General features: G+C 33.6%; 1 protein-coding gene across 1 annotated transcript; it reads left to right on the forward strand.

The window, feature by feature from the left end:
• Positions 1–19: 19 nt before the first annotated feature.
• Positions 20–27,241, forward strand: LOC119190078 (tachykinin-like peptides receptor 86C). Its single transcript, XM_037441133.1, has 3 exons — positions 20–297; positions 20,757–20,891; positions 27,160–27,241. The coding sequence occupies exons 1-3, from the start codon at positions 95–97 to the stop codon at positions 27,239–27,241; spliced, it is 420 nt and encodes a 139-aa protein (XP_037297030.1). The 5' UTR covers positions 20–94.
• The last annotated feature ends 176 nt before the right edge of the window (positions 27,242–27,417 follow it).

Genomic DNA, 27,417 nt, shown 5'->3' on the forward strand with positions numbered 1-27,417 from the left:
GAAATCATTTTACAATTCACATATTTTAGAAATTCATTATTTCATTTAACAATAGGTACTTACATATAATTTTTTTTTATCAGCACACCGTCGCATGAGGACGGTGACGAACTGCTTCCTCGTGAACCTGGCGGTAGCTGATCTACTCATGGCCACATTGAATGGAGCACCCAATTTTGTGTTCCTGGTGACTGCGCACTGGCCTTTCGGTGCAGTAACCTGCGCAGCCAGTAACTTCACAGCAAATCTGACTGTCTCAGCTGGTGTCTTCACTCTTGTCGCTATTACTGTTGACAGGTATGTATATAAAATAAAAAAAAAACGATTTATTAGTCACAGTCGCAACATAAACAAACATAATGTACATTGTACATAAATAACAAAATATAACAATATAAAAAATATATAATAACAAAAGAAATAAATGGAGCTTTTTTGGTGTGCTTCTATGTATAAATATTTGATAAAAGAAAATTGAAAATAATAAAATTATTGTAAAATGTAGGTGGATACAATAATGTTGAATTTGCGGACGACCAATATGTCAGTCCACCCCGTGACCATGAAGACTACAGTCTTCTGCATTGCATCGAAACAAAATAAAAATGTAAAAACCGCGATAAAATCCTAAAACATTTTTATTTCGATGTCTAACATGCGTGTCATCGTAAGAAATTATTAGTCACAAACTTAAATTACAATGTTAAAAATTCAATTTATTTTCGCCATATTTATACAATACTAAATTTTTTCTTTATTATTTCGTTATACTTCCTGTTGTGGTTAATATAATCGATGTTTGACTATGGGCTTGTATAAGGGACTTACCATCATTTCTTCGTGATTTGTTGCAAGTTTTATAAAAACGAATTTATTTCTGTATTATTTACTCAGAACAAGAACAAGCATAGAAGGAATCTAAATTACCCTCATATACTTATCCAATTTCTTCAAATAGGCCAAAACCGTTGAAAAGAACGAGACAAATATTATGTTGCTAAGGTCGGCCTGCGTACACTTTAAAATAATCAAATGGTTACCTTTGGTTCTCTTTACGACGCCGAATTAAAAAGCAAATAAAATGTCAAATGTTCCAACTTGGCAATCTCAAAACAATGTCACAAACGCGCCCACACATTTTAGTTACGTTATACTTCAGCGCGTGCTTTTCAAAAGTGGCTACATGTTGTGTAATATTTTTGTCGTTAATTTTAATAAATACACAGTGCTGTTTAAGTAAAATATAGCCCTACGAACAAGCAATGGCCTGCGTTATTGTGGGGTGTAAATCTCATTCTTCTCGTAAAGAAAATGAAACTGAAATCGTCAACTTCCATCGGTGAGTAAACAAAAAACTTAATTTATTTGCTTAAACCCTGTACATATGTGCAAAAAGTATTATTAATTATACTTTATTATGCTGTAGTCATATTATAATCTGCTGTTCGCCATTCGATCCAGTCATTATTAAGTATTTTTCATTTTTACCAATTTACGTAGTCGTGTTCAATAGTGTTGTGCTGCATATTCTGTCGAGAACATAGATGTTAGTATATTGTAGTTTACTATTTTGCATAAATTGCCTTTTAACCAAACATATGTGACATGAATGATACCGCTGTGTTTTAATTATATTGTCGCATTTTAGTAGCTTCTGTCAAATCACACTTCTTGGGTATCTTTTAATCCCTAAGAAAGTCAGAAAAGAAAAGGAGGCGTACTGGTTTTCTCCTAGACGAAATTCCGGGCGATTTTTGTTTGTTACTTACAGCGGTTTCCATTCCTTCCGAAATTTCTAACATTTTCTTAATTTAATAATCTAAATGCTAAACCATGTGAATGACGTTTCGGAAGGCTTGAAAACTGCTGTAAATAGCAAATGAAAATTGGACAAAAATTAGCTCGAAGAAAGCCGGTAGTTCTATAATTTATTGTAATTTAACAGCTTCTTAACGAGTGTTTTTATATCCCCAGACTTCTTTTGGTACCTGAATACCAAATCAGGGTTTTGATATCTTTTTTAGCCTTTATCTAAAATAACATTTTGCAACGGTTTGTAGTTGACTGACCGAAAATTGTTTATTTTAGCAGGTCTGTGAATTTACCATAGCTGATAGACAAAGCATCTATCGATATCGATAAGATGTCAGAAGGGATCGCAACACAATTAAATTTCTTGCTGTCTAAGACAGAGTACACTCAAATGTCATAGTGTTACTTCTATGCTTGCTGAGTATGCTTGTCATTGTTCTGAGATTATTTATATGCCTATATATTTTATAACAGTTTGAGGTTGAGAATTTAATTTTTGATTATTAATTCTAAAAAAAGTTTTCATGACAATATCCATTTTTCTATTAAATGTTTCAACGATTTCCTCTTAAAACACTATTTGGTGTTTTCTTTTTATCATAAAATCAATTTATTCACTAGTAAACAATAAGCCATTATATGCCATATGCCAAAAAATTGTGATACTAAGACTACGATAATAGCGTCCTATTATCGTGTAAATAGCGAAAGCCTAATCTCTAATGATTCTATTAGTCTGAGAACTATGAGGACTTTGGCTAGACACGACAGAATGTAAGAAAAGTTTTAGTGTTATCTTACAAGTGTTGCCTCAGGGGTAAAACCTTTCAAAGAACACTTTTTGTGTCTGAAGAAGGTCGCTAATGTTCTTCGTATGTCCTTGAATAAAATTTTGGATCCGTTAGTTTGCTCATGTTCTACATCGGATATATAGGAACATTTGCTGGTGGTAGGATATATTTAATATCAGCCCGGATAGCAACCATCGTATATAAGGCGTTAAATCCTGCCATAGGAGCCCACGTATGTGTGTCACGTTCTCAGATAAGCCTGTGTTTGTCCAGTTCCAACAGGCCGGCATAATTGTGTCCAATGCCGATGGGTAATCAACTATCCTCAGTCAACATTCCATTGGACCAAACTCCTGTTACCATCAAGTGCACTGGGGTATTTTTGTCGGGCACGCATAAAAAATATTTTTATAAGCGCAATTTTATCTTAACATGACCTAATTGATTGCACCTGCATACTAAGATAGTTTTAAATAACGTCAACTAGCTTTGTTTAAGTATCTAATTTTATAATAAATGCAAGTTAAGTAAGTGTGCACTGTACAATATTTAGATAAGCTGATATTTATATAGGTTTAAATAACCTGTAGCTTAATGTCAATACCATTTTATAACGCCCCTACCTGATCCTAAAATACACACTTCCATACATTGTTCACAACGTAATTGCAAATTTATTTATATCCCTATCATTTACGTGGTGCGTTCTAAAACGAAATTATTTTAGGAGGATAAGTAAATAGAAATATACACAGTCATTTGAAGACTCTAGAATACAGAGGGGCTCTCTTAAGTGGCACTACAACCTTTCTCTGTTTTGTTTATTTCAATTTATACAATTTGCGACGCGACGTGGAAATATTTCAGAGTTTTAGTGGAAAATTTTTATTAACTAAAACATTTCCATGCTTGGCATTACAAGCTAAATGGAGAAGTAGAGGTGTTCTTATATTTTATAGTAACACAATGCCTTTATTACTGATGATCACTAAAGTAAGTCCAATCTTGTTTAAATATGCCGTAAACCTTGTGCCCCAAATATGATGACTCGTCATGAACCAAAGATGTCACCATCCGATGAAGGAAATTAGTAATAAAATAAACGTGAATTTCTTACAATGAAATATTTAGTTATAATAAAATCAGACTTATTATAATGTTATAAAAATGACAAAGTACACAGTGGTTAGATACCCACTGTGTACTTTGTCATGTTTTTTTTATTACTTAGTCAACCTAAATTCTATCCCAAAGTCGGTCAAGGGTTTAATTATTAAACAAATGTGTATGGATCACAATATGTGGCATAAATGTAATACATCAAGTAATAATTGCACAGTAGAACACAGACCCACAATTTTCACAGCGATTATGTTTCAACGTCTATTATTAAATAAATCATTTTTTACGAACATTAGGTAGAATTTATATTTAATAATAGTACGTAAGGGCTACATTGTACTGTGTGGGTTAAATTTTACATTAATTTGTTATATCAGAAAATCCAAGTATAATTTAAAATTATGATTTGGCGAATCATGGGTATAGGTACTTCGTTCATAACTATAAGAAACGATCGCTGATTTATATTTCAATACGAAGGCATTTTCATTTATTTTGAGCTAACATGCGCCAAAGATTTTCGAAACAAACGTAATGGTTATACAAAAACTAATAAACATTAAAACTAATTAATTAACAGAATACATAATTTATTAGTGAGATATTTAATTTGCAAGGATAATGAAATTTATCTACAATTAAATTAAAGGATAACCTTAAGTTTATTAATCACCACTTCGAATGAGAGCATCAATTAACAGAATAGATTTTATGATTCCTTTCTGAACTACAAAATTTAAGAGTTATAATGTTATTGTTTACTTTTGTTATTTCTACTAAGCGACTTTGCTGTCTTCGATTATTTTATTTGTCTAATTGTTTTAAAACATACTTGCTTATACAAAATTACTCAGAAATAGGGTTATTTTTTGAGAGATTTTATTTCAAAGCAAATACTTATTTTATTTGGGAGCATCGATAAGAGTGTGACTTTTGTGTTTAGTCTGCTTATAGATTTATTTTGCGAATAGCATTTACTTAGAAGTTGTGATACAGGCTTTTAATATATCTTTAGACAACCACCATTATACTTATATTATGTCCTTTACTATATTTTATGCTGTCATTCAGTTATCTTTTGCATTTAAAATAACCGCTCCATCGGCACTCAGATGTTGCATAGCTATTTTACATTTCAAATGAGAAGAAGAAGAGAGAACACTGAAAAAATAAATAACAAGCTACAAATGTTACATAATTGATACTTTACTAATGTAACTCACAGATATTGATCGGTTAGTAATCTAACAGTCTTACTTATAAAAATTACGCAAAGCTACGCTTAGTTAAAACACAAATTTACTTGATCAGCTGTAAAACCTGCTATGTTGCCACATAATAAGGTTTAAACTAGGAAATCAGCGATTAAAATGACGTCTTAACACTAAAACAAGTTTATAAGTAAGACTGTATATCTGTAGTCAACATCTTAAGCTGATTAATTTGAGGTTAAACGCACAAACAAACAAACCTTAGAAATGTTTAAGCGAGGTGCTTTAAATTGCCTTGCTCTTAATTTCAATTATAAAGACAATTCTTGAAATATTAGAATAGACTGATTAAGGTGAGTGTTGGGTGGTTCGAGGTCAAACACCGCGTTTGATGTGGCACCGCCTTTGTTTGGAGAAGGGTTGAAAAAGGCAATTGTAGATTTAATTGATTTATCGAGCCATTATGATTGATGTTGTCATAAACACATAGAAATAAGCTAGTCTAAGTCATTAGATAATTTTTTTGTTAAAACTTGGTAAATGAAGAGTTAAGTTAGCAATGATCAGCCTCCATATTTTAGATATTCCGACTAATCCGAGAGACCTGCATAAGTTACCTGGGTTTGGAATTTCTGTTTGACTGGGAATATTAATGCGTATTCGCCGGTACAATCATAAGTGATTGGTGAAAGAGAAAAAAGCGAAAATATTCTAAAAACATTATCATTAACACATGAGAACTTTACTCATTCATCAACGTAAGAGCTGCCTCACGAAACTGAGCCTGTTTCGAAAAAGTTTAACATTAATTGGTTCAGCTACTTAGGGTCGATTGAGTCGTAAACGTAACTTTCCGTGTTTACTATCTGACGTAAATGAAGTAAACAAATGTACAATCCCCACGCGTCCATTTATGACAGATGCGTACTAAAATAAAATTCTTTATGCTCTAGTACATTAGACGTCTTTCCGGTGTTTACTTAATTTGTAACTTTTACGCATCGTGGTTGAAGAAATCTTTGGATATATTTTTTTGTTTTTATACAGAAGCACTTTGTTTTCCTTGTTGTATATCGCTTGCTTAAACGGTGAAGGAAAACATCGTGAGGAAGCCTGCATACCTGAGATGTTCTCTATAGGAACACTACAGGAACTATACAGGAAAAAAATAATAGCAAATATTTAAAGATCTCATAAAAGTAAGTGTGCGCAGGAGACAGAAGCCTGTCATATACTTATAATACTATTAAACTAATACAATCAAAGCTAATATATATTTACTTATTATAATCTATACACATTATAAAACAAAGTTCCCTTTTCTGTCTGTAAGTTATTGATGTTCTCAAAATCTACTGAACGGATTTTTATGGAAATAGTTTAAGACGTTGGGAATCTATAGCGGGACTTTTACCCCATAAAACTCCTTCACGCGGGTGAAGCCGCCAACAAAAGCTAGTTTATTATATTTTATACATACTGATTCTGCAGGCTAAATAATATTTACATGCCTATATAACGTGGCGGTATTTCGATTTAGACTAGGCTTACACAATACGACCATAACCACGACCGCAGCTAAGGTTGAGCTGTTCGGATCGTCAGAGGGATATTCGAATTACGTTTGCAGCCAATCGTATCATAGGTACCTCCTAGTGGCTGTAAGCACACGTAACAAGCGAACAAAACCGCAATGCTCTTGTTCAGGAATATAGACTCTGAATACAAGAATTAAGGCCAATATAGAACTAAACTAGCGTATTGTAGAGCTTATAATTAATATGAGAGAGCTCTAGCTTAAGGATTATTGATAATAATACAAACTCCGAAGATGTCACGAAGGTTTATATGTAAAGCTTCACGTAACAAATTAGTCATACGTACGATACTAATAAAGGCGTACATCGCTTGTATTTGTGAAGCGTAAACACAGTGACTCACACAACTACGTACGTGTACCTACGTAGCCCTGCATGTGTGTGTCCCTACACCAATTATTTCCGTTCTATGTGTAAATTAACATATGCTGATCGAATAATTTCGTATGTTTACGCGAATGTTAGATATTTTATATACTAATCTATTGTGGTCTAATCCGATTCCCGACAAACGTTAACGTAGTAGTATAGATTAATACGGTTATTGAATATGTCGCCATGATACTTAGTATTTTTTATTGTCATTCCATGCGGAGATTTAAGACTTTACCGAATTTTACCAAAACTAAGGTTTTAATCCGTTGTACAAAAACTATTAAAACGTCGGGAGAAAATTGTTATATAAAAACCGGATAAAATCTGAAAACGTAGTTTTATTTCAATATCTAACATTCGCGTTAATATAAGAAATCATTATGCAAAAAAAGCTATAAGGAATTTTCCATAGAAAGGCTGAGTGTTTAATTTATCTCCTAGCAGTTATTCCAAACTTGAACGAAAGTATGTATACGGAATATGGACAAAGAATACCTAACACTTATTCGGTAAAAATAATTTGGTAATAACGTTTTTTCGCTTGCAACGGAAATACCAAAAAGGTCAATTTCCCTAACAGCAATTTAGGAACGCAACAAAATAAAAACATACAAGGAAGTTGGCCACGATATATCATATTTTTATAACATACTGGGATTTGCAGATTCTTAGCAATAAGGAAGCAATAAACCACAAATAGCTTTATATCCCAGTTTCTGATCCGTGTGTTTTATGATACGACCAGAATATACTTCATTCATTAACAATTTCTTGGTTTTATGATACGACCAGAATATACTTCATTCATTAACAATTTCTTGGTTTTATGATACGACCAGAATATACTTCATTCATTAACAATTTCTTGGTTTTAGCTTGTTCGTGAAGTTTTTAGACAAATTAAAACACATACTACCAGAATTGTACAGCTGTGGATTTGATTGTCTAGAATAAATGATGAGTTATAAATTATATATTATATGAAAACAAAAACTACAAAAAAGAATTTTATTGAGAATCCTCGCATGCTCTCGTACACCAAAGTATTCTTCTGCCAACACTTCTGAGGTCAGAGCAATATTCTCAAGCGTCATAATATGACGATTTAGCTTAGTTTTTATAGCTGACCGCCCGCTTCCATATTATTAGCCACCAAAGTATTATATAAGAAAACTATCTGTTGCTTGCAGCGGAGCTCACTTGAAAGTTTTCCGAAATAAAAATCCCGCTATATATTTTTCCGGGATGGAAAGTGAAGATACATAGGTATGCCCGAGGGTCAAAAACTAGCTCGATACCTGATTTCATCGAAATCCGTTGGGTAGATTTGACTATGTTTAATAATATGTGTTTTAGAACATATTAAAGGAAACAATTATGTCATTCATGTTTGTTGCGTAAATTTAACCGTTTACGCAGCGCACACAACGAAAGCTCTCAAAAGATATATATCTTCCTCGTTTTTGCAACATTTTTCATTGATACCCCGCTATTATTGGTTATAGCATAACGTTTTTTAGCCAATAGACTTCCCCGATGAATGGGCTATTACTGTAATAATCTTTTAATTCGAACAAGTAGTTCCTGAGATTAGCGTGTTTAAACAAACTCTTTAGCTTTATATATTAGTATAGATATACACTATACAGTTTCCTGATCAGATTTTTACGTAATCTAGAACTTCCACAATAATAGTTCAAAAGTGAAAGTTATACACACTCGTATAAAGTTGTATATGGTTTATAAGTGTCATATGACTTCCTCTTTGCGGATCGGTATTATTAGCAAGCGAGTAGCCAATTTTCATAAAGTAGGTATGTTCTTGAGGGCTTTTACGTTGATAACTTGATAAGGTAAAGTTACTTAGATTGGTTTCAAATTTAAATCCAATATAACCAAGCCTAATCGTGTTTTACACAACATTATGTTCACACCTGTGTCCTGAGGTATTATAATGTAATGCACTTATGCTCCGGGAGTATTACCGCCGTCCCATGACCTTAGAATGGGTGAAGCTATGTAACGAACCGTTATTCAAATCTGGATAACGTTCCAACGTTCGCCGAATTAAATTATTTTAAATTTTATTCCCTAGGTACTAGGGCAGACTTTTTAAAAATATTTAAATGACGTACCCAATAATTGCTCACCTAATGGTAGCCGCCATGACCATCAGTAATAATAGCAATTCCACCCAGCACTGAAATTTTCCCTCTATGCATTGCAAGTTGCAACGTAGTTGACCGGTTTTTGTTGATTACTAAACTGTAGATTTTTTTTTATTAACCGTAGTGAAAAACTTAATATTAAAATTCGCAGCGGGCTTAATATTATATTGAGTTTCATCGAAAGCAGGCACGTTTACTTTATGTCAAATCTCTAAAGGTTCAAATGACAAGAATTTCAATATCTCACAGTCCAATACAAGTGTTGTAGAAGCATGACTGACTACCTGAATTTTGACAAAGACTGTACCTTGATTAGTTGCTTTGAAGCATATTGCTTCGTATTAATTAAATTCATAAAATATCCTAAAATAATATTTACATAAAAAGTTCATGTTAGGTCCAGCCTTTCTGTTTAGCCGCTTATATTATATAATCTCTCAAAATAAAATAAAAAAATACATTGTTATCACTTTAAATATCCAAAATATACTGTTTTTACCTACTCGGGAAAATTACTCAACTGCACCTAATAATAGGAGTGACGTTCAGAAAGGTATCGATAGACAAGGGGTGATTATCCCTCGCTCGTCACACACAATTACACCGGCCTGTTCGAAACTGGATATTATACATAATAAGCGGGGAATGCAAGCCATTTACGTGGGCCTCTGTGGTGAGTTTTATCATGGTCGATATCCGGGCGAATTCATACTAACACGAGCAATTGTTAGAGATGTAGATCTCACCCATATCGTTTGAAAAAAAATTATATGTAGACCATTTAATTCACGAAGACGCGCCCCGCCACCTTTTGAGCGGGGGTGTTGTGGAGAGTCGCGGGTTAAGGGGCCTGATCCAAGCACTTTCCCCTACGCTATTCATTGTAGTGTGCATGTGCGTTTATTCTTCTCATGCTCACTGTATGTGATTAGGGAAAATATTGGAGCGCGTCTTCGTGCATGAAAATATGATCATTAATTTGTATGATTCAAACTAAACTGTTTAGATAAAAGCTGCGAGCGCGATGGACAGAAGTTTTGATACAATTTAAACTTTACTCTTAATTTGTCTATTCATGTTGTGAATAGATTGGTACTTAAATCAAATTTACTTATTTATTATCAGTAAGTGGTAAAATGAAAGGCTTTATTGTTTAAGTAAATGAATTGAAATAAAACATTACGAGGTCGGAGTTAGGGAATAAGTGTTTGCGTATCATTTATTTTCTTATTTTGAAAAAAAATAATGTATAAAATTAAGAATATTGTATAGAGTAGAAGAAAATAATTATCTATAATATTAAATACTTTAAGTGAATTTTTTCTATTTCATTAATTGAATGGCTATATAGAGGTATTGACCGCAACTATAATCCAAATGGCATTCATTAGTTATAACTTATAATTGCCTTCGCGACGATGTTGTATACTGTTGATCCATCGTCCATTTTTGAAAATGAAAATATCCATTTGTCATAAGGAGAAAAATAGAATTCATTAAGCCTAAGTGAATTCATTCAATTAATCTTCATTGAGTCAAAAATATACTAAATAAAAATATTATAATGCAGAAAACATGTCTTCGTGTAATATAGTTCTAAATGAGCGTCATTACAAGTAGCAATTATATATATATTCTCACTTTTTTATTTGGGCACGACAAAGTCCCCATTGCAGCTGATAGTAAGCGGAGTGGGGTCCAATAAAATGTCAACTGACGAAAGATCATTACCTCTCGGTAGTCGACACTATTATGCCGGCCAGTTGGAACCGGATATACACAGGCTGATCCCGGAACGCGACACACTTACATGGGCCACTATGGCGGGTTTAACGCTTTTTGTATAATTTAAACCGTACCTTAATCGTATTATACAACGTCAAGTGGCATCATTTTTCGATGATATGCGGTCAGTGATATTATATCTCAGAGGCCCATGAAACCATCTCTCTTAATAACTATTTCAGTTTGTTTAGTCTAGACAAAATCTTTACAATTCTGCCGGCATTGTGGTAGTTCATGGACGGTGGTATTAATATTCACATTAGAAGTTTATCACCCTTTTGCTTTTAATATTTGTAGCAGCTCACAATTCATTTATAACGTATAGAAATAGGTACGTACAATCAACCACAAAAGAAGTTGAACAAATTCAAAACTTCAAAACGCTTCTACTTAAATTTAATCACTATGTTTTTTATTTTATTTAAATTAATTAAACCCTTTGAAGTTTGTTAGTGAAGAATAAACGATTGCTGACGAGGACACGAAAGTTTAATATGATAATAATATTATTTATTTCATATTGCATAATCCATATAAAATATTATTTGTTTAAAGCCTATTTGCGATTTTGAATTTGTTCCTCTACTTTTGTAGTAGACATAGCTAAATACACAAAGCTAAATAAAAAATCTATTCCTATAATTTTATAGGTTTGATTTTAATAATTTGGACATCGGTATTTCAACACATCTTTCAGAGAAGTTTTGTTAAGGTATTTTGTTTTCAGTACTGTTATACGGGTATTTATTATATGTATCCTTAGGTCTCCTAAACAATTGTTAGAAAAAAAATTTTTTTTGAGGACAAGATATTAACAAATAATTAAAAAGGACATACAAGAAACATTTTGTCCCTTCTATCAAAGGTAATTATGAAAGTTTTATAAATTAATAAAGTTATAAAGTCGCGTCACCGGCATCCATTGAACAATAAAATTGTTTCTATTATACTTCTTGTTCACAGCGTTTGATTACACCTCATTGATCCATAATGAATACGGCTTTACATTCGCTTTGAACGGTATTTTTAGATAAACTACTATCATGTGCCATGGCATCTAAACTTGAACATTATTTTTTAAGTCAAACCTTTGATTATTGCATATAATTCTTCGTATTTATGATACCAGATCTCAGTCTGGTTTGATCTTATTTTACCACTAAGAGTCTCAACTTTTCATGATAAAATACATCGTGTACACTGTATTTCTTTCAATTAAATCTTCTTAGTATTGCAACTAACATACACAACTAATACTAAATATTTTGCACCTCTATCATACTAATCCGTCTTACATACGCAGTAGAAATGTAATAAATTAAGGCCCGTAGGCGTTACTAATTGTAGCCAGGAGTCGTACGCGAGTAATTTCTACGATCGCTAACGCTTCAATAAATGTGTGGCATTGACAGAACCTAGCGACAGATTTATCGCTAGAATATCTTTTCTATGCATTTATTCGTTTCCTATTAGTGTTGACGGTTGTACAAAGGCAACTTGTCTACGACTCAGTAGCGACAATATTAGACCACATTCAGTGGCATTTAATATCTAAATCCTATTGCAGTGAGGAATTCAAAATACATTCTCTTGGTGCGCGAGTTTATGTTTATTGAAAAGTCAATTATTATAAAAGGTTTGTAAGTAATAATTAAATAACCTTGCATCTTTTACAAAATACAAGCCTTCCTACAATTCAATTTCAGTTCGGGTCATAACTAAAGTTTAGCTAAAATTTACGGCCACTATAAAACTTCGACAATAATATTTGTGTCCAACGTGGCGACAGGTTTATGCAATTAAAAGCCAGAGATTCATATAAAGGTGGAAGGTCTAACACGTGGAAAATTTCATCTGCTTTTTCATTATTTCATTTCAAATATTTAAGTAGTGTTATTTTATATAATTGTAGGAAATGTAGTTATGCATATCTAGCAACGAATAAGGCGTCACTAGTTTATTCATGGCTAGATGTATATTTTATTGCTTTGAATGACAAGACGAGCTTGCCGTTCACCTGATGATAAGTGATACTGAACTTGAACAATAAAATCACCTTCCAACACCTTGAATTACAAAGTATTGTTTGGTATTCCACAGCGCTCGCCATCCTGAGACAAGATGTTGAGTCTTATTATGTCCAGTAGTTACATTGGCTACAATGTCCTTCAAACTAAACACAACAGTGACTACACACTGGTGCTTGGCGGCAGAAATAGACATAGTGATGGTACGTACCCATGGAAAATGGTCTACCTGTGTGACTAATTTTATCAAAATCCGTTCCGTAGTTTCTGCCCGTCTTTGTATATTATAATATAGGTATTAAACTTAGCAAAGTTTATAAATGTTAGGGCTAATATTATTTTTCATACCACGTACAAGGAAAATCGTTCATTAATTTGCTCTACATTCTTATATTTACCGAGTAGATAAACGTATCTAGTAACGTTACAAAATAATTGTTATTAAAGAATGCGGAGAACATAATAAGGATTTACTTCAACTTACTTTGTTGAAAGCCACCTTCTCGTATCGATAGATCGGAAAATTTTTACCATCTTCCAGGCTGCGCTTTTGCGGCTTCGAGTGGGCGTGATAGGAGCTTAAAAATATCGTCTTGGAACGATAACTGAAGAGGATTTATTTCCGAAGCGTATGTGAAGCTACGTCTTTATGTTTCACTAGGTGTTGCTAGCGGCTTCGCCCGCCTTACAAACATTTTCCGCTACAAAATCCGTAATTCATACACAATGAGTTAAAACCCGCCAGAGTGGCCTAGGTAAGTATGTCGCATTCCGGAGTTAGCCTGTGTATCCGGTTCCAATAGGCCGGCATAATTCTGTCGACTGTCGAGGGATAATCATCTCTCGTCAGTCAACATTCGATTAGACCCCACTCCATTCAACATCAGGTGCAGTGGAGTAACTTTGGCTTGCTCGTAAAGAATCCACTGTAGCACATTACCGTCCACAGTACAACACCAACGCCATTTAATTAAAATATTCAAATTCCTACGTTAGCAATGTACGTAAATTAAAGTAGCCTATATACTTATATATGTATAAGTAGCTAATCCAGGTGCCAAACATCCAACGGTTGCCACGTACCTATACTTCTAACAAATATATAAATATTTTCACAAACATTCACATTTTTTATTATATTAGTAAGAAATAAAATGAGCAAATAATAGATTTTTCAGAATCACTAGTGTTATAAGCGGCTGTAACTTATTTGAGCTGCTGTTGTTAGTGTTTTGAAGGGAAAATTTACTAATGTAAACAACTTCATATGCCGCTTACAGTATAAATATTTTTATGTTTCGTATCTTACTTATGTATAAGTTTTATTGTTTTTCTTGGCTGTATTCTATTTTGTGTCTTTATTAGTCCGTAACTAGCTTACATACTCCATTAGTCATTCTTAAGTAAACTATTAAATTTATAAATGAACCTAACGCCCGAATAAAATAGGCATATCTTACACTTATTTTATGAATCAAGCAGTATTAGTTTTTTTGTATCAACTAGCTACGATTTGAATTTATTGTTTCTATCAAAGATAATCTTTAGTCAATTGGATATAAGGACCAAATTAGAACACTACGCTTCCCTAAGTTATCCGCGACAAGTAAAGGCTTATGAAGTGGGCTTAACGTGCCCCGCATTGAATTTTATCACTTGAAGGGGGTGTTCGGTTTCCGAGAGCAATATTTGTTAGTCGTATAAGTTCAGAGCAGTTTATTTTAAAGCTTAGACCGATACAGACTGCAAAGAAGGCGGGAGACGCAAAAAAAATGATTGTTAACTATAAATATCCATTTAGACTACATATATATATTGTTTCATCTTTCTTATGTTTGTTGTTTCGTACAGCTTTTATTAAAATAAATTATTCCGTTTTTATAGATACCTTTCTGTTTTTTTTTTTAACACGGGGAAATCTGTTTACTAATTTCTGCCAGACTCATCGGTATAAGCCATCCTACCGACTAAAACCTCGCCATTTGACTCTCCCTCATATCGAAGGTTGCGAATGCAACCCTCTTTATAATATATTCGTAATATAATCACGGAAAGTGAAATTGCTATAAACTTGTAAGTCTAGTAAAAACCTTTACGTTGCCATAATGGCTAACCATCATTTCATTGCTATCTAAAAACAGACAAAATGCCGGTAAAAATCCTATCAAATACATGGCTTGTGGCGTGAAAGGCTTTTCATATTTATTACATTAAAACAAAGTCGATCGATCCAATCACCTGTAGTACTTATATCGTTGACGTCACACTTCACTGTCACTCCCACAAGGTCAACGAATGTAACATATTTACTTAAATCTGTCAACTCGTTTAAGCCAAATAGGACGCTAATGGAATAGACATACAAGGTTTATTACTTCACACATACGCTCGTAACCCTTGGTTAGTGCACGCGGATAATAAACTTCAGTGTAAATTGTTTGAGTGGAGAAAAATGTGAGAAAAGGCGGAGGATCTGTAGAGTTCTAGCTGTACTTACATAACCATTCGTTTTCAGCGAAATAGCTATAAGCTGACAACAGTTACATAATCAACAAATGTAATAGAATGTTACTTCTTATTTGTATTGTAAATAAGAAAGCTTGTAAATATGCTAACGTGTCTTTGATTTTTTAGTAAAAGTACAATATATATTATACGCACAAATCCCTAAACGGATTTGAATGTTGTTACGCAAGCATGCATACCTATGCATGCTTGCGTAACAACATTCAAAAAAAATCTTTAATTTACTCTAAAATATATAAAACTTAAGCCAGCAATATATAGAACTTAAGCCGGCAATAGACGTTGGCCCAGCGTTGCCAAGTGGAAACCAATAACAACGTGAAGACAGCATATTCGCCGTGTTATCGCGTCGATTGTCTAGTTGGCTTCGTTAAGGTTAGGCCAACATCTATAGAACTCACTTGGCGTAGCTTATCACAACTCGCAGTACCTCGCGAGCGCTTTTCTCACTTATCCCCTATAAAAACCGTCAGCGCAGAACGTTTGCGTAGTTAAACAAAATATTGGCCGCTTTCATTGTTTTTTTCAAACTTGCCAATCATCTATGCTTTATAGCGTAGCAGTTGCCTGGTATCAGTTTGCTTAAGCTCGCGTTGGCCCAAGACTCGACTAATGTGTATTGCTCGCTTCAGATGTATTTCTTCAAAATCCATAATAAATAATATTGAGCTATAAATATATTAAGGGAAAGCGCTTTGTCGTTTGGCAATAACATCCGTTTGAAGGAACCAGTGGGGTATTTCGGTACGGGAGTTACTCTGACTAAGAAGTTTAAGATGCAGCACGTGTATTGAAGTTGGTCTCCTAACTATAAAGCATGACTCTTAATAACCATTTAATATAAAGAAGCAATCTTAACTTTGCCGAAAGGACAAGACGTGACGTAATATTAGGCAAAGAAGTGAGATTACGTATTCGCATCGGAACAAATATCTTCAACACTTGGATGATCAGCAAAAATGCTGCGTTTGATGCACAAGTACCTTAGTTCGTAACGAGCAAACGTACAAAGTCTAAATGGTAGTCTATGACGTCACGCAGCAATGTCCGATAATGATTTGTACATACACATTTCCTGATATTTTTACAAATGGGTCAACATGGGCATGACTGCTAAACACACCTTACTCCTAATGTCGGTGGGATTGGCTATAACTACTTATTTTTTGTTCACCACATTGATACATTGGTTAAGTTTTGGGTTTGTTTATATATATTACTCCTTGTAAAGCAGCAAATTTCTAAAAGACATTACTGTAAATAATACCTATTACGATCTTTTACTATCAAAGACCTTCCCGTTAAATGTAAATAAGGGTATGCTTTTAAAATCGTCTATGTGCCAAATAAAGACCAGTCAAAATCAGTTTTGCTGATACACGCACATATATTTTCGTATCATACAAATAAGGAGCTTAGAAATAAGCTTTTAGTGTGTTATATTTCTTTTTGTTTGCCCGATATAAGAGAGGCCACAGTTGCAATCTATTTTGTATACTCCCGGTTCTTGTAGAGGTATATGACACTTGACATAGTCAAGTGTATCTGTAGACTGTAGTATCTGCGACTAGACAAGCCACAAATCCTCGCCAAAGAACACCGATTCCTGCCCAGGATGATTCGCGAGGCTATTGAAATTAAAAAACATCCTAATTTCAATAGGGAAGATGTTTGAAGCTTGCACAAGCCTGGGATCCAGTTCTACATTTAATTAAATCGAAACCCAAAAGACCGGCTGCCAGACTTCAAGACACTGTGAGCTCATTCTGCGTAGATCGGACCACCAACAGCTAAAATTTTAAAAAGTTGTATAATTGTAAAATGTAGGTAGATATTGTAACTTTGACTTTGCGGATGAACAACACCTCAGTCCCCCCCGTGACCCTGAAGACGGCAAAGTCTTCGAAACGTCGGGAGAAAAATAAAAAACCGTGATAGAATCCGAAAAATTAGTTTAATTTCAATAAGAAATTATTTTTGTTTATTTATATAAATAAATATACAACCTTAAAATATCCGAGCACAATACCGAATCTGTTCGAAAACCGTGGACGTTTTTCTTCCGTTTTCCTATGGTCTTCCGGTAATATAATTATCTCCTTGTTTTCGTTCTTTAGTATATGTTCACTGTGGCTACCAAATACTTAAATGAATTTCATTTTTGGTTAATATAAAACGCTTACCAAATATGTAAATAAGGTACAGGAAAAAGGTTTAAAAAGATTTGAAAATTTTTGTAGCACAATGTTGAGTGAGCCGTGTTCGCGTACTGTGGGTTTCGTGCCCGAATAGCTACAATTCGCGTCTTATTACTTTTCCAGAAATGGCACAAAATTTCAAATTACTGTCAATAAGATACTCTTACGGTTAATAAGGTAAAACCCATTTATTATTAGAGACGAATTATAAGTAAAAGTAGAGAAGTTTTTAAACGAACGCACTTCAATAATAGGGTTATCTTAAAATCTTTTGGGCACCAGTGTTGCTATCGAATGGTGGTCCAATTCCTCAGAACTTCGTAAGGAAGTTAGAGTCGCCCGACCGCGTAAAAAGGCGAACCACGAAGGGGCAAATAAAAAAAATAATCTGCATTTCCCAATTTATTTGTTTTAAAGGCAGTCGATGTTGGACCAAGTCTCCAATAATTGGGAGTCGCCTAATTGTCGCCTAATCCTGATAAATAGCGAGGATAAGAGAAAAATTTTCCCTAATTTTCTATTTATTGTTGTGTTGTCTGTACAACTATATTCTCCTATAAAGCTAAGAATGACTTCAAAACAGCAATGATTACGTGAGCCTTTCAAGCATAAACGGCGCCTAATAGCCTAAATAGCCACAGGTCGATATTCCTAATTTTTGGTCGCCGCGGTACCCTCCGTGGTAGCCTAAATGACGAAAAACCCAAGCAAAACCCCTTAAAAAAGTGAAAGGAAAGCAAAATTCGCAATTTAGATTGGATGATATTTCAGTTATTTTTGTTTAAAAACCAAACTTCTAAACAAATTTTAAAAAATAGGACCAATGTAAAAGTATAGTTCTTTGAAAACAAAAAGAATATTCCAAATTGGTTAATAAATTAATGAGTTCTGGGGCAAAAAACATAAAAAACATACACCTTGACTTAAAAACTTCCTCCTCTATTTGTAGTCAATTAAAAATCGCTAAATATGCCAACACTGTACAACACCCAAAAAGAACGTTCAAACCCGATTTGTAAAATATTGTCTATACAGCGGTGTGAGTCGTTGAGCTCGTTCACGCCAAACTACAAGGCTTAATTACTTCAGGAACAATGGAATTGATGGAATGGAATAAACAGCTGAACATCGAACTGCGATCGATAAATTCGGCTCCCTATTTATGCAAATTAGTTCTCATCTGCTTGATTTCATAATAAATATAAGTAGAGTATTCTGATATATTTTGCGAGTGATCCAGATAGCGGCGAACTAATTTGGCGTTTATTGCATTAGTCGTAATTAGCATAGCCCGCGATTGGTTTCAGTCGGGCAAATCCCGCTTAATAAAGGTTAGATTTGCTTAATTTGTTTGGCACAACTGTGTTGTTCCAACGAAATAAAACTAGCTTTCGGATTTTATATTTTAATCTTCTCCCGGCGTTTCAGAGATTTTGCAGCCTTCATGGTCAGTTACAATATGTATCTACCTACATTTTACAATTATACTTTTTGTTTTATATTAAGCTGTTGACGGTCCGATCTACGCTGAATAAGCTCACAGTATCTTAAAGTTTGTCAACCGGTCTTTTAGGTTCCAATTTATATGATAATAATGATTCCAATCTGTTAGATGTTTAACAGTCGCGTAATTATGAGAAATCTTTATACATATAAAACAACTTTGAAACAACGAACCTCTTTTTAGGCCATTGTGTTGATACATAAGTAATAAAGACCTACAATTAATTTGGAACGTCGAACGTCAGGCTGTAATGATCGTCTTTGTTATTTCTGTCAATATATTCAGTTATATTTCTAATCGTAATGCAACATTCGTGTCATTTTAATATTCTGGACTAAATTCTTTAATAAATTGTACTCGTATATACCGATGAATTATTTGAGACATGGCGGTAAAGGCAATCTACCTTAACCACTGTAGCTACAAAAAAAACTTTCGTTAGACACTGGCCATCGTTTTTTAAGATATTAAGATCTGCATTCACATATTTAGAAAAAGTAAAGTCTGCAAGAAAATGAGCCATTTTACATAAAGTTTTTTTATTCAACTAGATCCTGTTGCTTATATGGAGTAAAAACTCTATAAAACAATTAAAGATTTGAGAACTTACTACCTCACCCAACCTCATTTCAAAAATTTAAAATTCTTTTACAATTTGTAAGAAATTCGAGTCCAATTACATAGTTACTATTTTTCAAAATGCCCCATCTATGAAATCCACCCTATACAACTTATTTTATTAACAAGAAGAAAAAAATTCTGGCATAAATATGTTCTTGGAATAAAAAGCAGCCAATAGCACTACGAATTAATGTAGCTTCCTATTAGTGAAAAAAAAATCAAGATCGGTTTAGTAGTTCCTAAGATTAACGCGTTCAAAGCACACAAATAAAAACAAAGAAACTCTTCAGCTTTATATATATTAGTATAGGTTTAGACAATACACGTGTTACATTTATAACTTAAATTAATGTTAACTTGATTCAATTCCAATAACAATAAAGCGAGTCATAAATATCGGAGTTGCTACAAGATGCTCCCTCTATCGTGTTCTGTCGTCGGTAAAAGTTCTGTAGAGTCGTTCAACCTTGTCCTATTCTCTCGTCGACAATATAAATAGTTAGTTTAGTAGAGAGAATCACTGATTTTGTTCCTGATGCCAATAATATACGTGATTATGAGAATTACATACTTTAATTTCATTCCCTATTTCTTTTATAAAATAAGTTCAATTTATATTAATAGAAGATTTCAGAATTACAGTATTATTTGTTATTTGTTGATTATAATTTGTTTTTATTATAGGTACTATTATGAAGGATGATGTGAAGCAAATGACCGGAATACACAAAATTTCATACATAATTAGCAGATCAAATTAAATTCACAAAACTTCCTGCAAAAACGACACGATTGCATGTCCAATTAATACAAGATCCAACTTTAATTAAGGACAAAAATTCTCCATTAACAAATATTACCTAGCTATAACTTCACTTGCAATGCGCCAGTGTTATAAAAGCTTTAACTTTAACCATGGTGGTAGCAATAAAACTACCCGGTCTAAGAAACAGAATCTTAATTCCGCTGTGTTGAAAATCCTTTTTGAAACTCCCAGTAATAAGTCTTTTTATTGTAGGTACGTGGCGATAGTGAAGCCGTTGCAACACAGGCTGAGTCGGCGAGTGGCGCGCGCCGCCCTGTTTACCGTTTGGTGTGCCAGCGCTATGCTCGCCATGCCAAGCCTGCTCTACTCTGACACGTACAAAAAACAGTGAGTACAGATTTACATTTCTTTTTAACTTTAGGCAGTGACTGTAGTGTATTCAAAAAAGCGCCAGGTTGTTATAGAATTGTAAATAGAATACATAGTTATTAAAGTAAATAAGTATATAAAATCAGTATATAAACCTACACATTCTGAAATATTAATTACATGTAGTGTTCAATCTGACTGATATTTTTTTATACTGCCAGGCTTTTAGTCTACCGTGTGACTAATTAATTTACCGTGAGACTTAATCTCTAACGCCTTTGCATGTTATTTTTATTTCGACAACCAAATAATTCCACGCGACAACCACGCTTAATACCTATAATATGTCCTTACGCAAATAAACATTTAGGTTAACGTCAGTCTAAATTATGTGCTTTACGATTATTATAATGTCGACGTGGCGTGTGAAACCTTAATTTTACCTATTTACGAGGGATAATTAACTACCCAACACAACGATTAAGCACAAACTGTAGTGGAGTGAACATATTTTTCTCCTAATTCGGTAACCTTTGAAAATATAAAAATATTTAAATGAAAAAATAAATATGTGTACCAAAGCCTCCGGACGTGTTCCTTAGAAAATTAATTTATACCTTTATTCAGGGGATAAAAATCATCTTCAATTTCCAATTTCCAATTTCCGCTTTACGACTTTGATATAAAAGTATATCAATTAAATTTTAATAAGAAGTTCTAATTTTTACTGTTCCATATTAAAGTTTTTTTTGAGGGTTTCAAGAAAGTCACGATTCTTGAGTTTCAAACAAAGTATCCTTTTAACTACAATTGAAATTCTTCTGCTTGACGATTATCTCGACCTAGGTGCCTAGGACCTAGGACCTAGGTGCTAGGGTTTTCCTTTCAGTGCGCCCGGTCTTTTGCATCAGGCTCAGTGAGAATATTGACTCTCGTATCTTCCCGGAGAACGTCAAGCCAACGCTTATTGGGCCGCCCACTGGGACGTACAACCCTATACGTTCAGGCCCAGGCCTTTGCGACTGACGTACTCATGTTTTTATATGAAATAGTTATCCTATTCAATCCTAAAACAGTTTGTGTAAGAGAATGACAGTCTAGAAAATATGGAAGCTCTCTAGTTTATTGAATAATGGCAAAGATAAATACAATTCTAACTAAACTACACGAAAATCTTGAACAAATTATGATCATTCAAACTAATTTATCGTTAAAGTTATATTGTAAGGCAATTCTGGATTTTGTTAACTTTGACTTCAATAATTATTCCCAACTAATCCATTAATTCTCCAGACGAAGTAAACATTTGTATGATAGTAATTATAGTATGTTAACATGTTCAGGTTGAAATAATGGCTCATATACTTTGTTTTAGACGACAAATAAGCCAATATTGTCTAACATCAACATTGTCCAGATAAAACGGATTGTAAAGAATTAAATAAATTGTTTTGCTTGCTTCGGGGTACTTTCTTATTGATGTTGAAGAGAGAAACTTCTCAAAGCGGCTATTTTAAAACTTCGGTTAGACGCGACGTCTACGATTAATAAATAACATTGTATAAATGGTAGAAAAACTAAAAAGTTTTTCAAAATTTTTGAATCCGAGATATCCTGGTCTATAGCCGGAATATTCTACAACCAGACTTTAAAGGAGCTTTGACATAAACAAAAATTAAATTAAAATTCTAATTTACAAGTAGCTAAATATAAGTAAAAAGCGGCGATAGCCTAGTTGGGTGTGGAACGGACTGCCAAGACGAATGTCCGCAGGTTCAAATCCCAAGGGCACACACCTCTGACTTTTCTAAAAAATCATGTGTGTATTCTTTGTGAATTTATCGTTCGCTGTAACGGTGAAGGAAAACATCGTGAGGAAACCTGGACATCTGAGAAGTTCTCTATAGGAATTTCGAAGGTGTGTGAAGTCTACCAATCCGCACTAGGCCAGCGTGGTGGACTAAGGCCTAATCCCTCTCAGTAGTAGAGGAGGCCCGTGCTCAGCAGTGGGCAAGTAGGTATATAATACAGGGCTGATATTATTATTATTATTATTAAATATAAGTGAGAGATATAAAATGGAAGAAAAGTGAGGAAATACTCGGGAAAATTTCAATAACAATTATCATTAATTCAATATGGAAAAACAGATTCCTGAGAATATTCCGTCCGATTATGCTCCGTTTTTGTTTTCGTAGACAAAACAAATCGCAACAATAATTTTGCGTCAAAACAAGGACAACAGGGTTTTTCTGATGAAAAGACGAGGTGTGATAGTAGGTGATGACCTTAAGTATTAATTAGATATCAGCTTAGATTTCTATATTATTGCATAAATACTAACTTTTCCTCTATATTTATATTTATGATAGTTTTTTACGAGTTTAAAGTAAATAAATCACTGACACATTATTACTTAAATTAAAAGTTAAAAATGCAATGTATGTAAAACGAACTTCTACTCAAGTAACGAATTCATTTATAATTTAATGCTTCAAAGGGCTCGTTAAAAAGTTCGGATTGTTTTTGTTAATCCAAACTCAGAAATTAATCGAATTATGTCAATGTCGTTTCCTTTGTTGCACGATTGTTTTAGTACCATCGTAATTAAGCCTTACACTTTAGAAATCCTTCAAAATAAAATGATACTTTACAACTTAATATACTAGTGATTATTAGGAGTGTAATACGTCATTTCTCTAAATAAATTGTCATAGGATTAACGTATCTTCCCGAAATAAACTGTAAATAGCTTTAAATGTAACAATGTTAAGCCTAAACTTCGCCAACCTGTCTATCGGTTTATGTCTCATTGTAATTGGATTTCGAGGATGATATATTTTTAGATATTTTGCGCGGATGCATTTATATTTTCAATTTTAAAAATAGGCTAAATTTTCGTGTTTGTCACATAGATATACCAAGCCCTGAATATTTATTTATTTAAGGACCTTCAACTTAAACGACATAAAATAATAAAAACAATGATGTAGCATTTTTACAGTTAACGTGTTTCTTCAATTAATTAAAAAAGACTATAGCATGCAAATTTAAATATTTGTACATATATATGGATATTTGTTATAAATATTATTTAAACATATATGAATTTATGAATAATATTAATATAGTTCTACTTTAATTCTGAAGTTGTAGGTAAAGGGAAATTTCAATAAGGAAAAAGCTGTTTACGGAGAAATCTGTAAGAAAAAGAGTGTATAACAAAAACTTGAAAAAATAAGAAACTTTTGATTGCCTGACTTAAGATTCGAACCCAATATGCCACCGATTTTATAGCCCGTAAGTATACATAGACCATTACGCACTTAGCACGGAGCTATTCTTAGTAAAATATATTCAATAAGGCAGTAAACAAGGCCATAAAATTAACAATTTATAATTTTAAAGTATGGAACAATAAAACACGGCCAATAAACATAGTTGGGTATGGGCTATGGCCTGTGGAATGACTGCGAGACGAATGTCCACCGGTTCAAAACCCAACGGCACGCACCTTTCACACACACACACAACATCACGCATTTTATCCCCGAAGGGGTATGCAGAGGCGCAACCATGGCACCCACTTTTCGCCAAGTGTGTTCCGTCCCATGATGTGATAGGGGGCGAGCCTATCGCCATATCGGGCACAAATTCCAGACTCCGGGCTGATACTGAGCAGAAAAACCCAAATATCACTTTGCCCGACCCGGGATTCGAACCCAGGACCTCAGAGCGCTGCCGTACCGCGCATGCAGTACAACTACGCCACCGAGGCAGTCACGCACCTTTCACTTTTCTAAATTTTATTTAATTATTATATTTATTAATTTATGTGTGTATTATCTGTGAATTAAAGTTCGCTTTAACGGTGAAGGAAAACTTTGTAAGGAAACCTGCATACCTGAGAAGTTCTCTATCAGAATATTAAAGGTATGTGAAGTCTGCCAAACCGCACTATGCCAACGTGGTGAACTAAGACCAAACCCCTTGGTAGTCAAAAAGGACCGTTCCTAGCAGCGGGACAGTATATTATAATACAGGGCTGATAATATTAGTTATTATTATGGAACAACATAAGATTTCCAGAAATCTTGTATTGTCCAAATTATCGTAATAAGTCATAAAACTTTTCTTTTTCGATATAACGAAATGCGGGAACATAATTTCTCAGACAATTTCCAGAGGTAACAAGCGTGTTTCGTATTTGTCGTGCGTGGAAGAGGTATTTGGGCTCAGTGTTTTGGGTCGGCGATATCTCACAGAAGTCTGGATTAATTGTGGACAACTAATTGTGACTAGCATACATTACGAAACGACCGCCATTTTGTATGTCGCTTTACAGCATATAATTTGTATTGTTAACAAAACATCGTTTTATAATATTAATAATAATAATAATAATATCAGCCCTGTATTATATACTTGCCCACTGCTGAGCACAGGCCTCCTCTACTACTGAGAGGGATTAGGCCTTAGTCCACCACGCTGGAATAGACTTCACACACCTTCGAAATTCCTATAGAGAACTTCTCAGATGTCCAGGTTTCCTCACGATGTTTTCCTTGACCGTTAAAGCGAATGATAAATTTACAAAGAATACACACAATATTATTTTAGAAAAGTCAGAGGTGTGTGACCTTGGGATTTGAACCTGCGGACATTCGCCTTGGCAGTCCGTTCCACACCCAACTAGGATATTGCCGCTTTTAATTATTAAGGAACAAATTCATTTTTTTTTATTTAACAAAAGTTTATTGACTCTACAACAATCAAATCAATTAATCATTATTAATAACTCAAATCAAATAAAATTCTTTATTGGTAAGCATAGGAAGTTAACAGGTGTTATTGAAATACATTATTTATTGTTGATTATGGTTTGTCGTTTTATAATTTTTATTTGTTGAAATTTATAAAACCAATTCGTACTAAATAGCGAGTTATTAAGTCACCAAGTAAGTAGCTAAGTTACCAAGATTAACAACAAAAATGTTAATTTTACTCCCTGGTTCGACGTCGCACTGCTGATTTAGCTTAACGATTTCACCTAATTGGCATCCTTCGGGATCGACTGATGCTTTAACTTAGTCTTCCAGAATAACTTTGTCGAATGATACGGTATTTTAACTTTTAAAAGTTAGAAGACGGGTTAAATAGTTGCACTTTTCGATTGTAGGAGGTGACTGTATTGGGACCGGTTTAATCGACTAAATAGTCTAATTTTGATCCCGACTAACATGAGTAGTTAAAAGATAGTCTTTATTAAAATGATGATTGATGATCATTACCGTATAATTATAATGACCGAAGTGTATATTTAATATCTGTTTGTTCCTTTTGGATTGCACAAATCTAATAAATCTGAATCATTAAAGATACATATTAATGTACTTTAACATATTTATAAGTTTTCTACAGAACATAATTAAAGAACATAATTGTTCTTCTCTTACATTGTTAGTGCCGATAGTTTACATTAACATAATATTGTAATAAAACCCCATTCAGTAATACAAACATTACAATATTTGTTTTTCTACTACAAACAAAATATTTTCATAACATATCCTTATGCAAAGGTTATACAGCCAACTGTTCAATTAGTTTCCATTCAACTAACGTAAACCTAATATAATATTCGATCGAAATGTGAAACTTCGCGTCGTGCAATTTAGATACTGTGTGTATTCCCTGGTCGTTTTAAAGTTTTGAATTGCGTCTCGCACCGCTGTCTGCGACCGTTGAGATAACAATAAAACATCGTTAGTTCTTACTTTTTTTGCTTTGAGTAGAAAATGGAATTTTGTTGGAGGCCGCCTATTCCCCGTTAAAGGTATGGCTGCTGAAACAGCTGGTGTAAATACTCCGTCAGGGAACACCAAATTACGTCCATATAAGAAAATACTTTCTTAAAAACACTGCATTATTTTTTATTATCAAAACAAGTACCACATTATTTTTCATTGTATCTCCGTGGGTTTCACATTGTCTAAACAATTTTGTTACTCCAAGTTAAGGACATTCAACAGTTGGCAATTAACGATATTTATCGCAAACAAGCTTCAGCAAACATTATCCCTCACGATAGTAAACATTGGAAATGGGGACTATTCGCACCTTTATTGATATTGTCAACATAATTTACCCCTATTTACAAACATTGTCTAGTTGTTTGTGGCTAAAACTGTATTTTTGCAATACAGTTTTAGCCACAAACATTTTGCAATTTGACAAAACTAAAAACTTGTTCAACAACTTTATAGGTTTTTTTTTTTTGTTTCAGGTACATAAATGGTGAAAGAGAAATATGTTTTATCAAGTGGCCTGATGGCAGCTATCCGACATCACGGACGGATTACTGGTAATATTAATTTAAATTAAGGATAGAATGAATATGTTTTACCATAGGTTAACCAAATAAATGTTGTCTCTTTCATTCTCTGTTTATATGATTAAGTTGATATTATCTGCTTAAAGCATAGGTTATTAATATTCTTACAAGCTATATTTAAAGGTTTTCGGTTGGTATGAATGGTATTAC

Source organism: Manduca sexta, chromosome 21, assembly GCF_014839805.1.
Source record: "Manduca sexta isolate Smith_Timp_Sample1 chromosome 21, JHU_Msex_v1.0, whole genome shotgun sequence".
In the NCBI taxonomy this organism is placed as follows: domain Eukaryota; kingdom Metazoa; phylum Arthropoda; class Insecta; order Lepidoptera; family Sphingidae; genus Manduca; species Manduca sexta.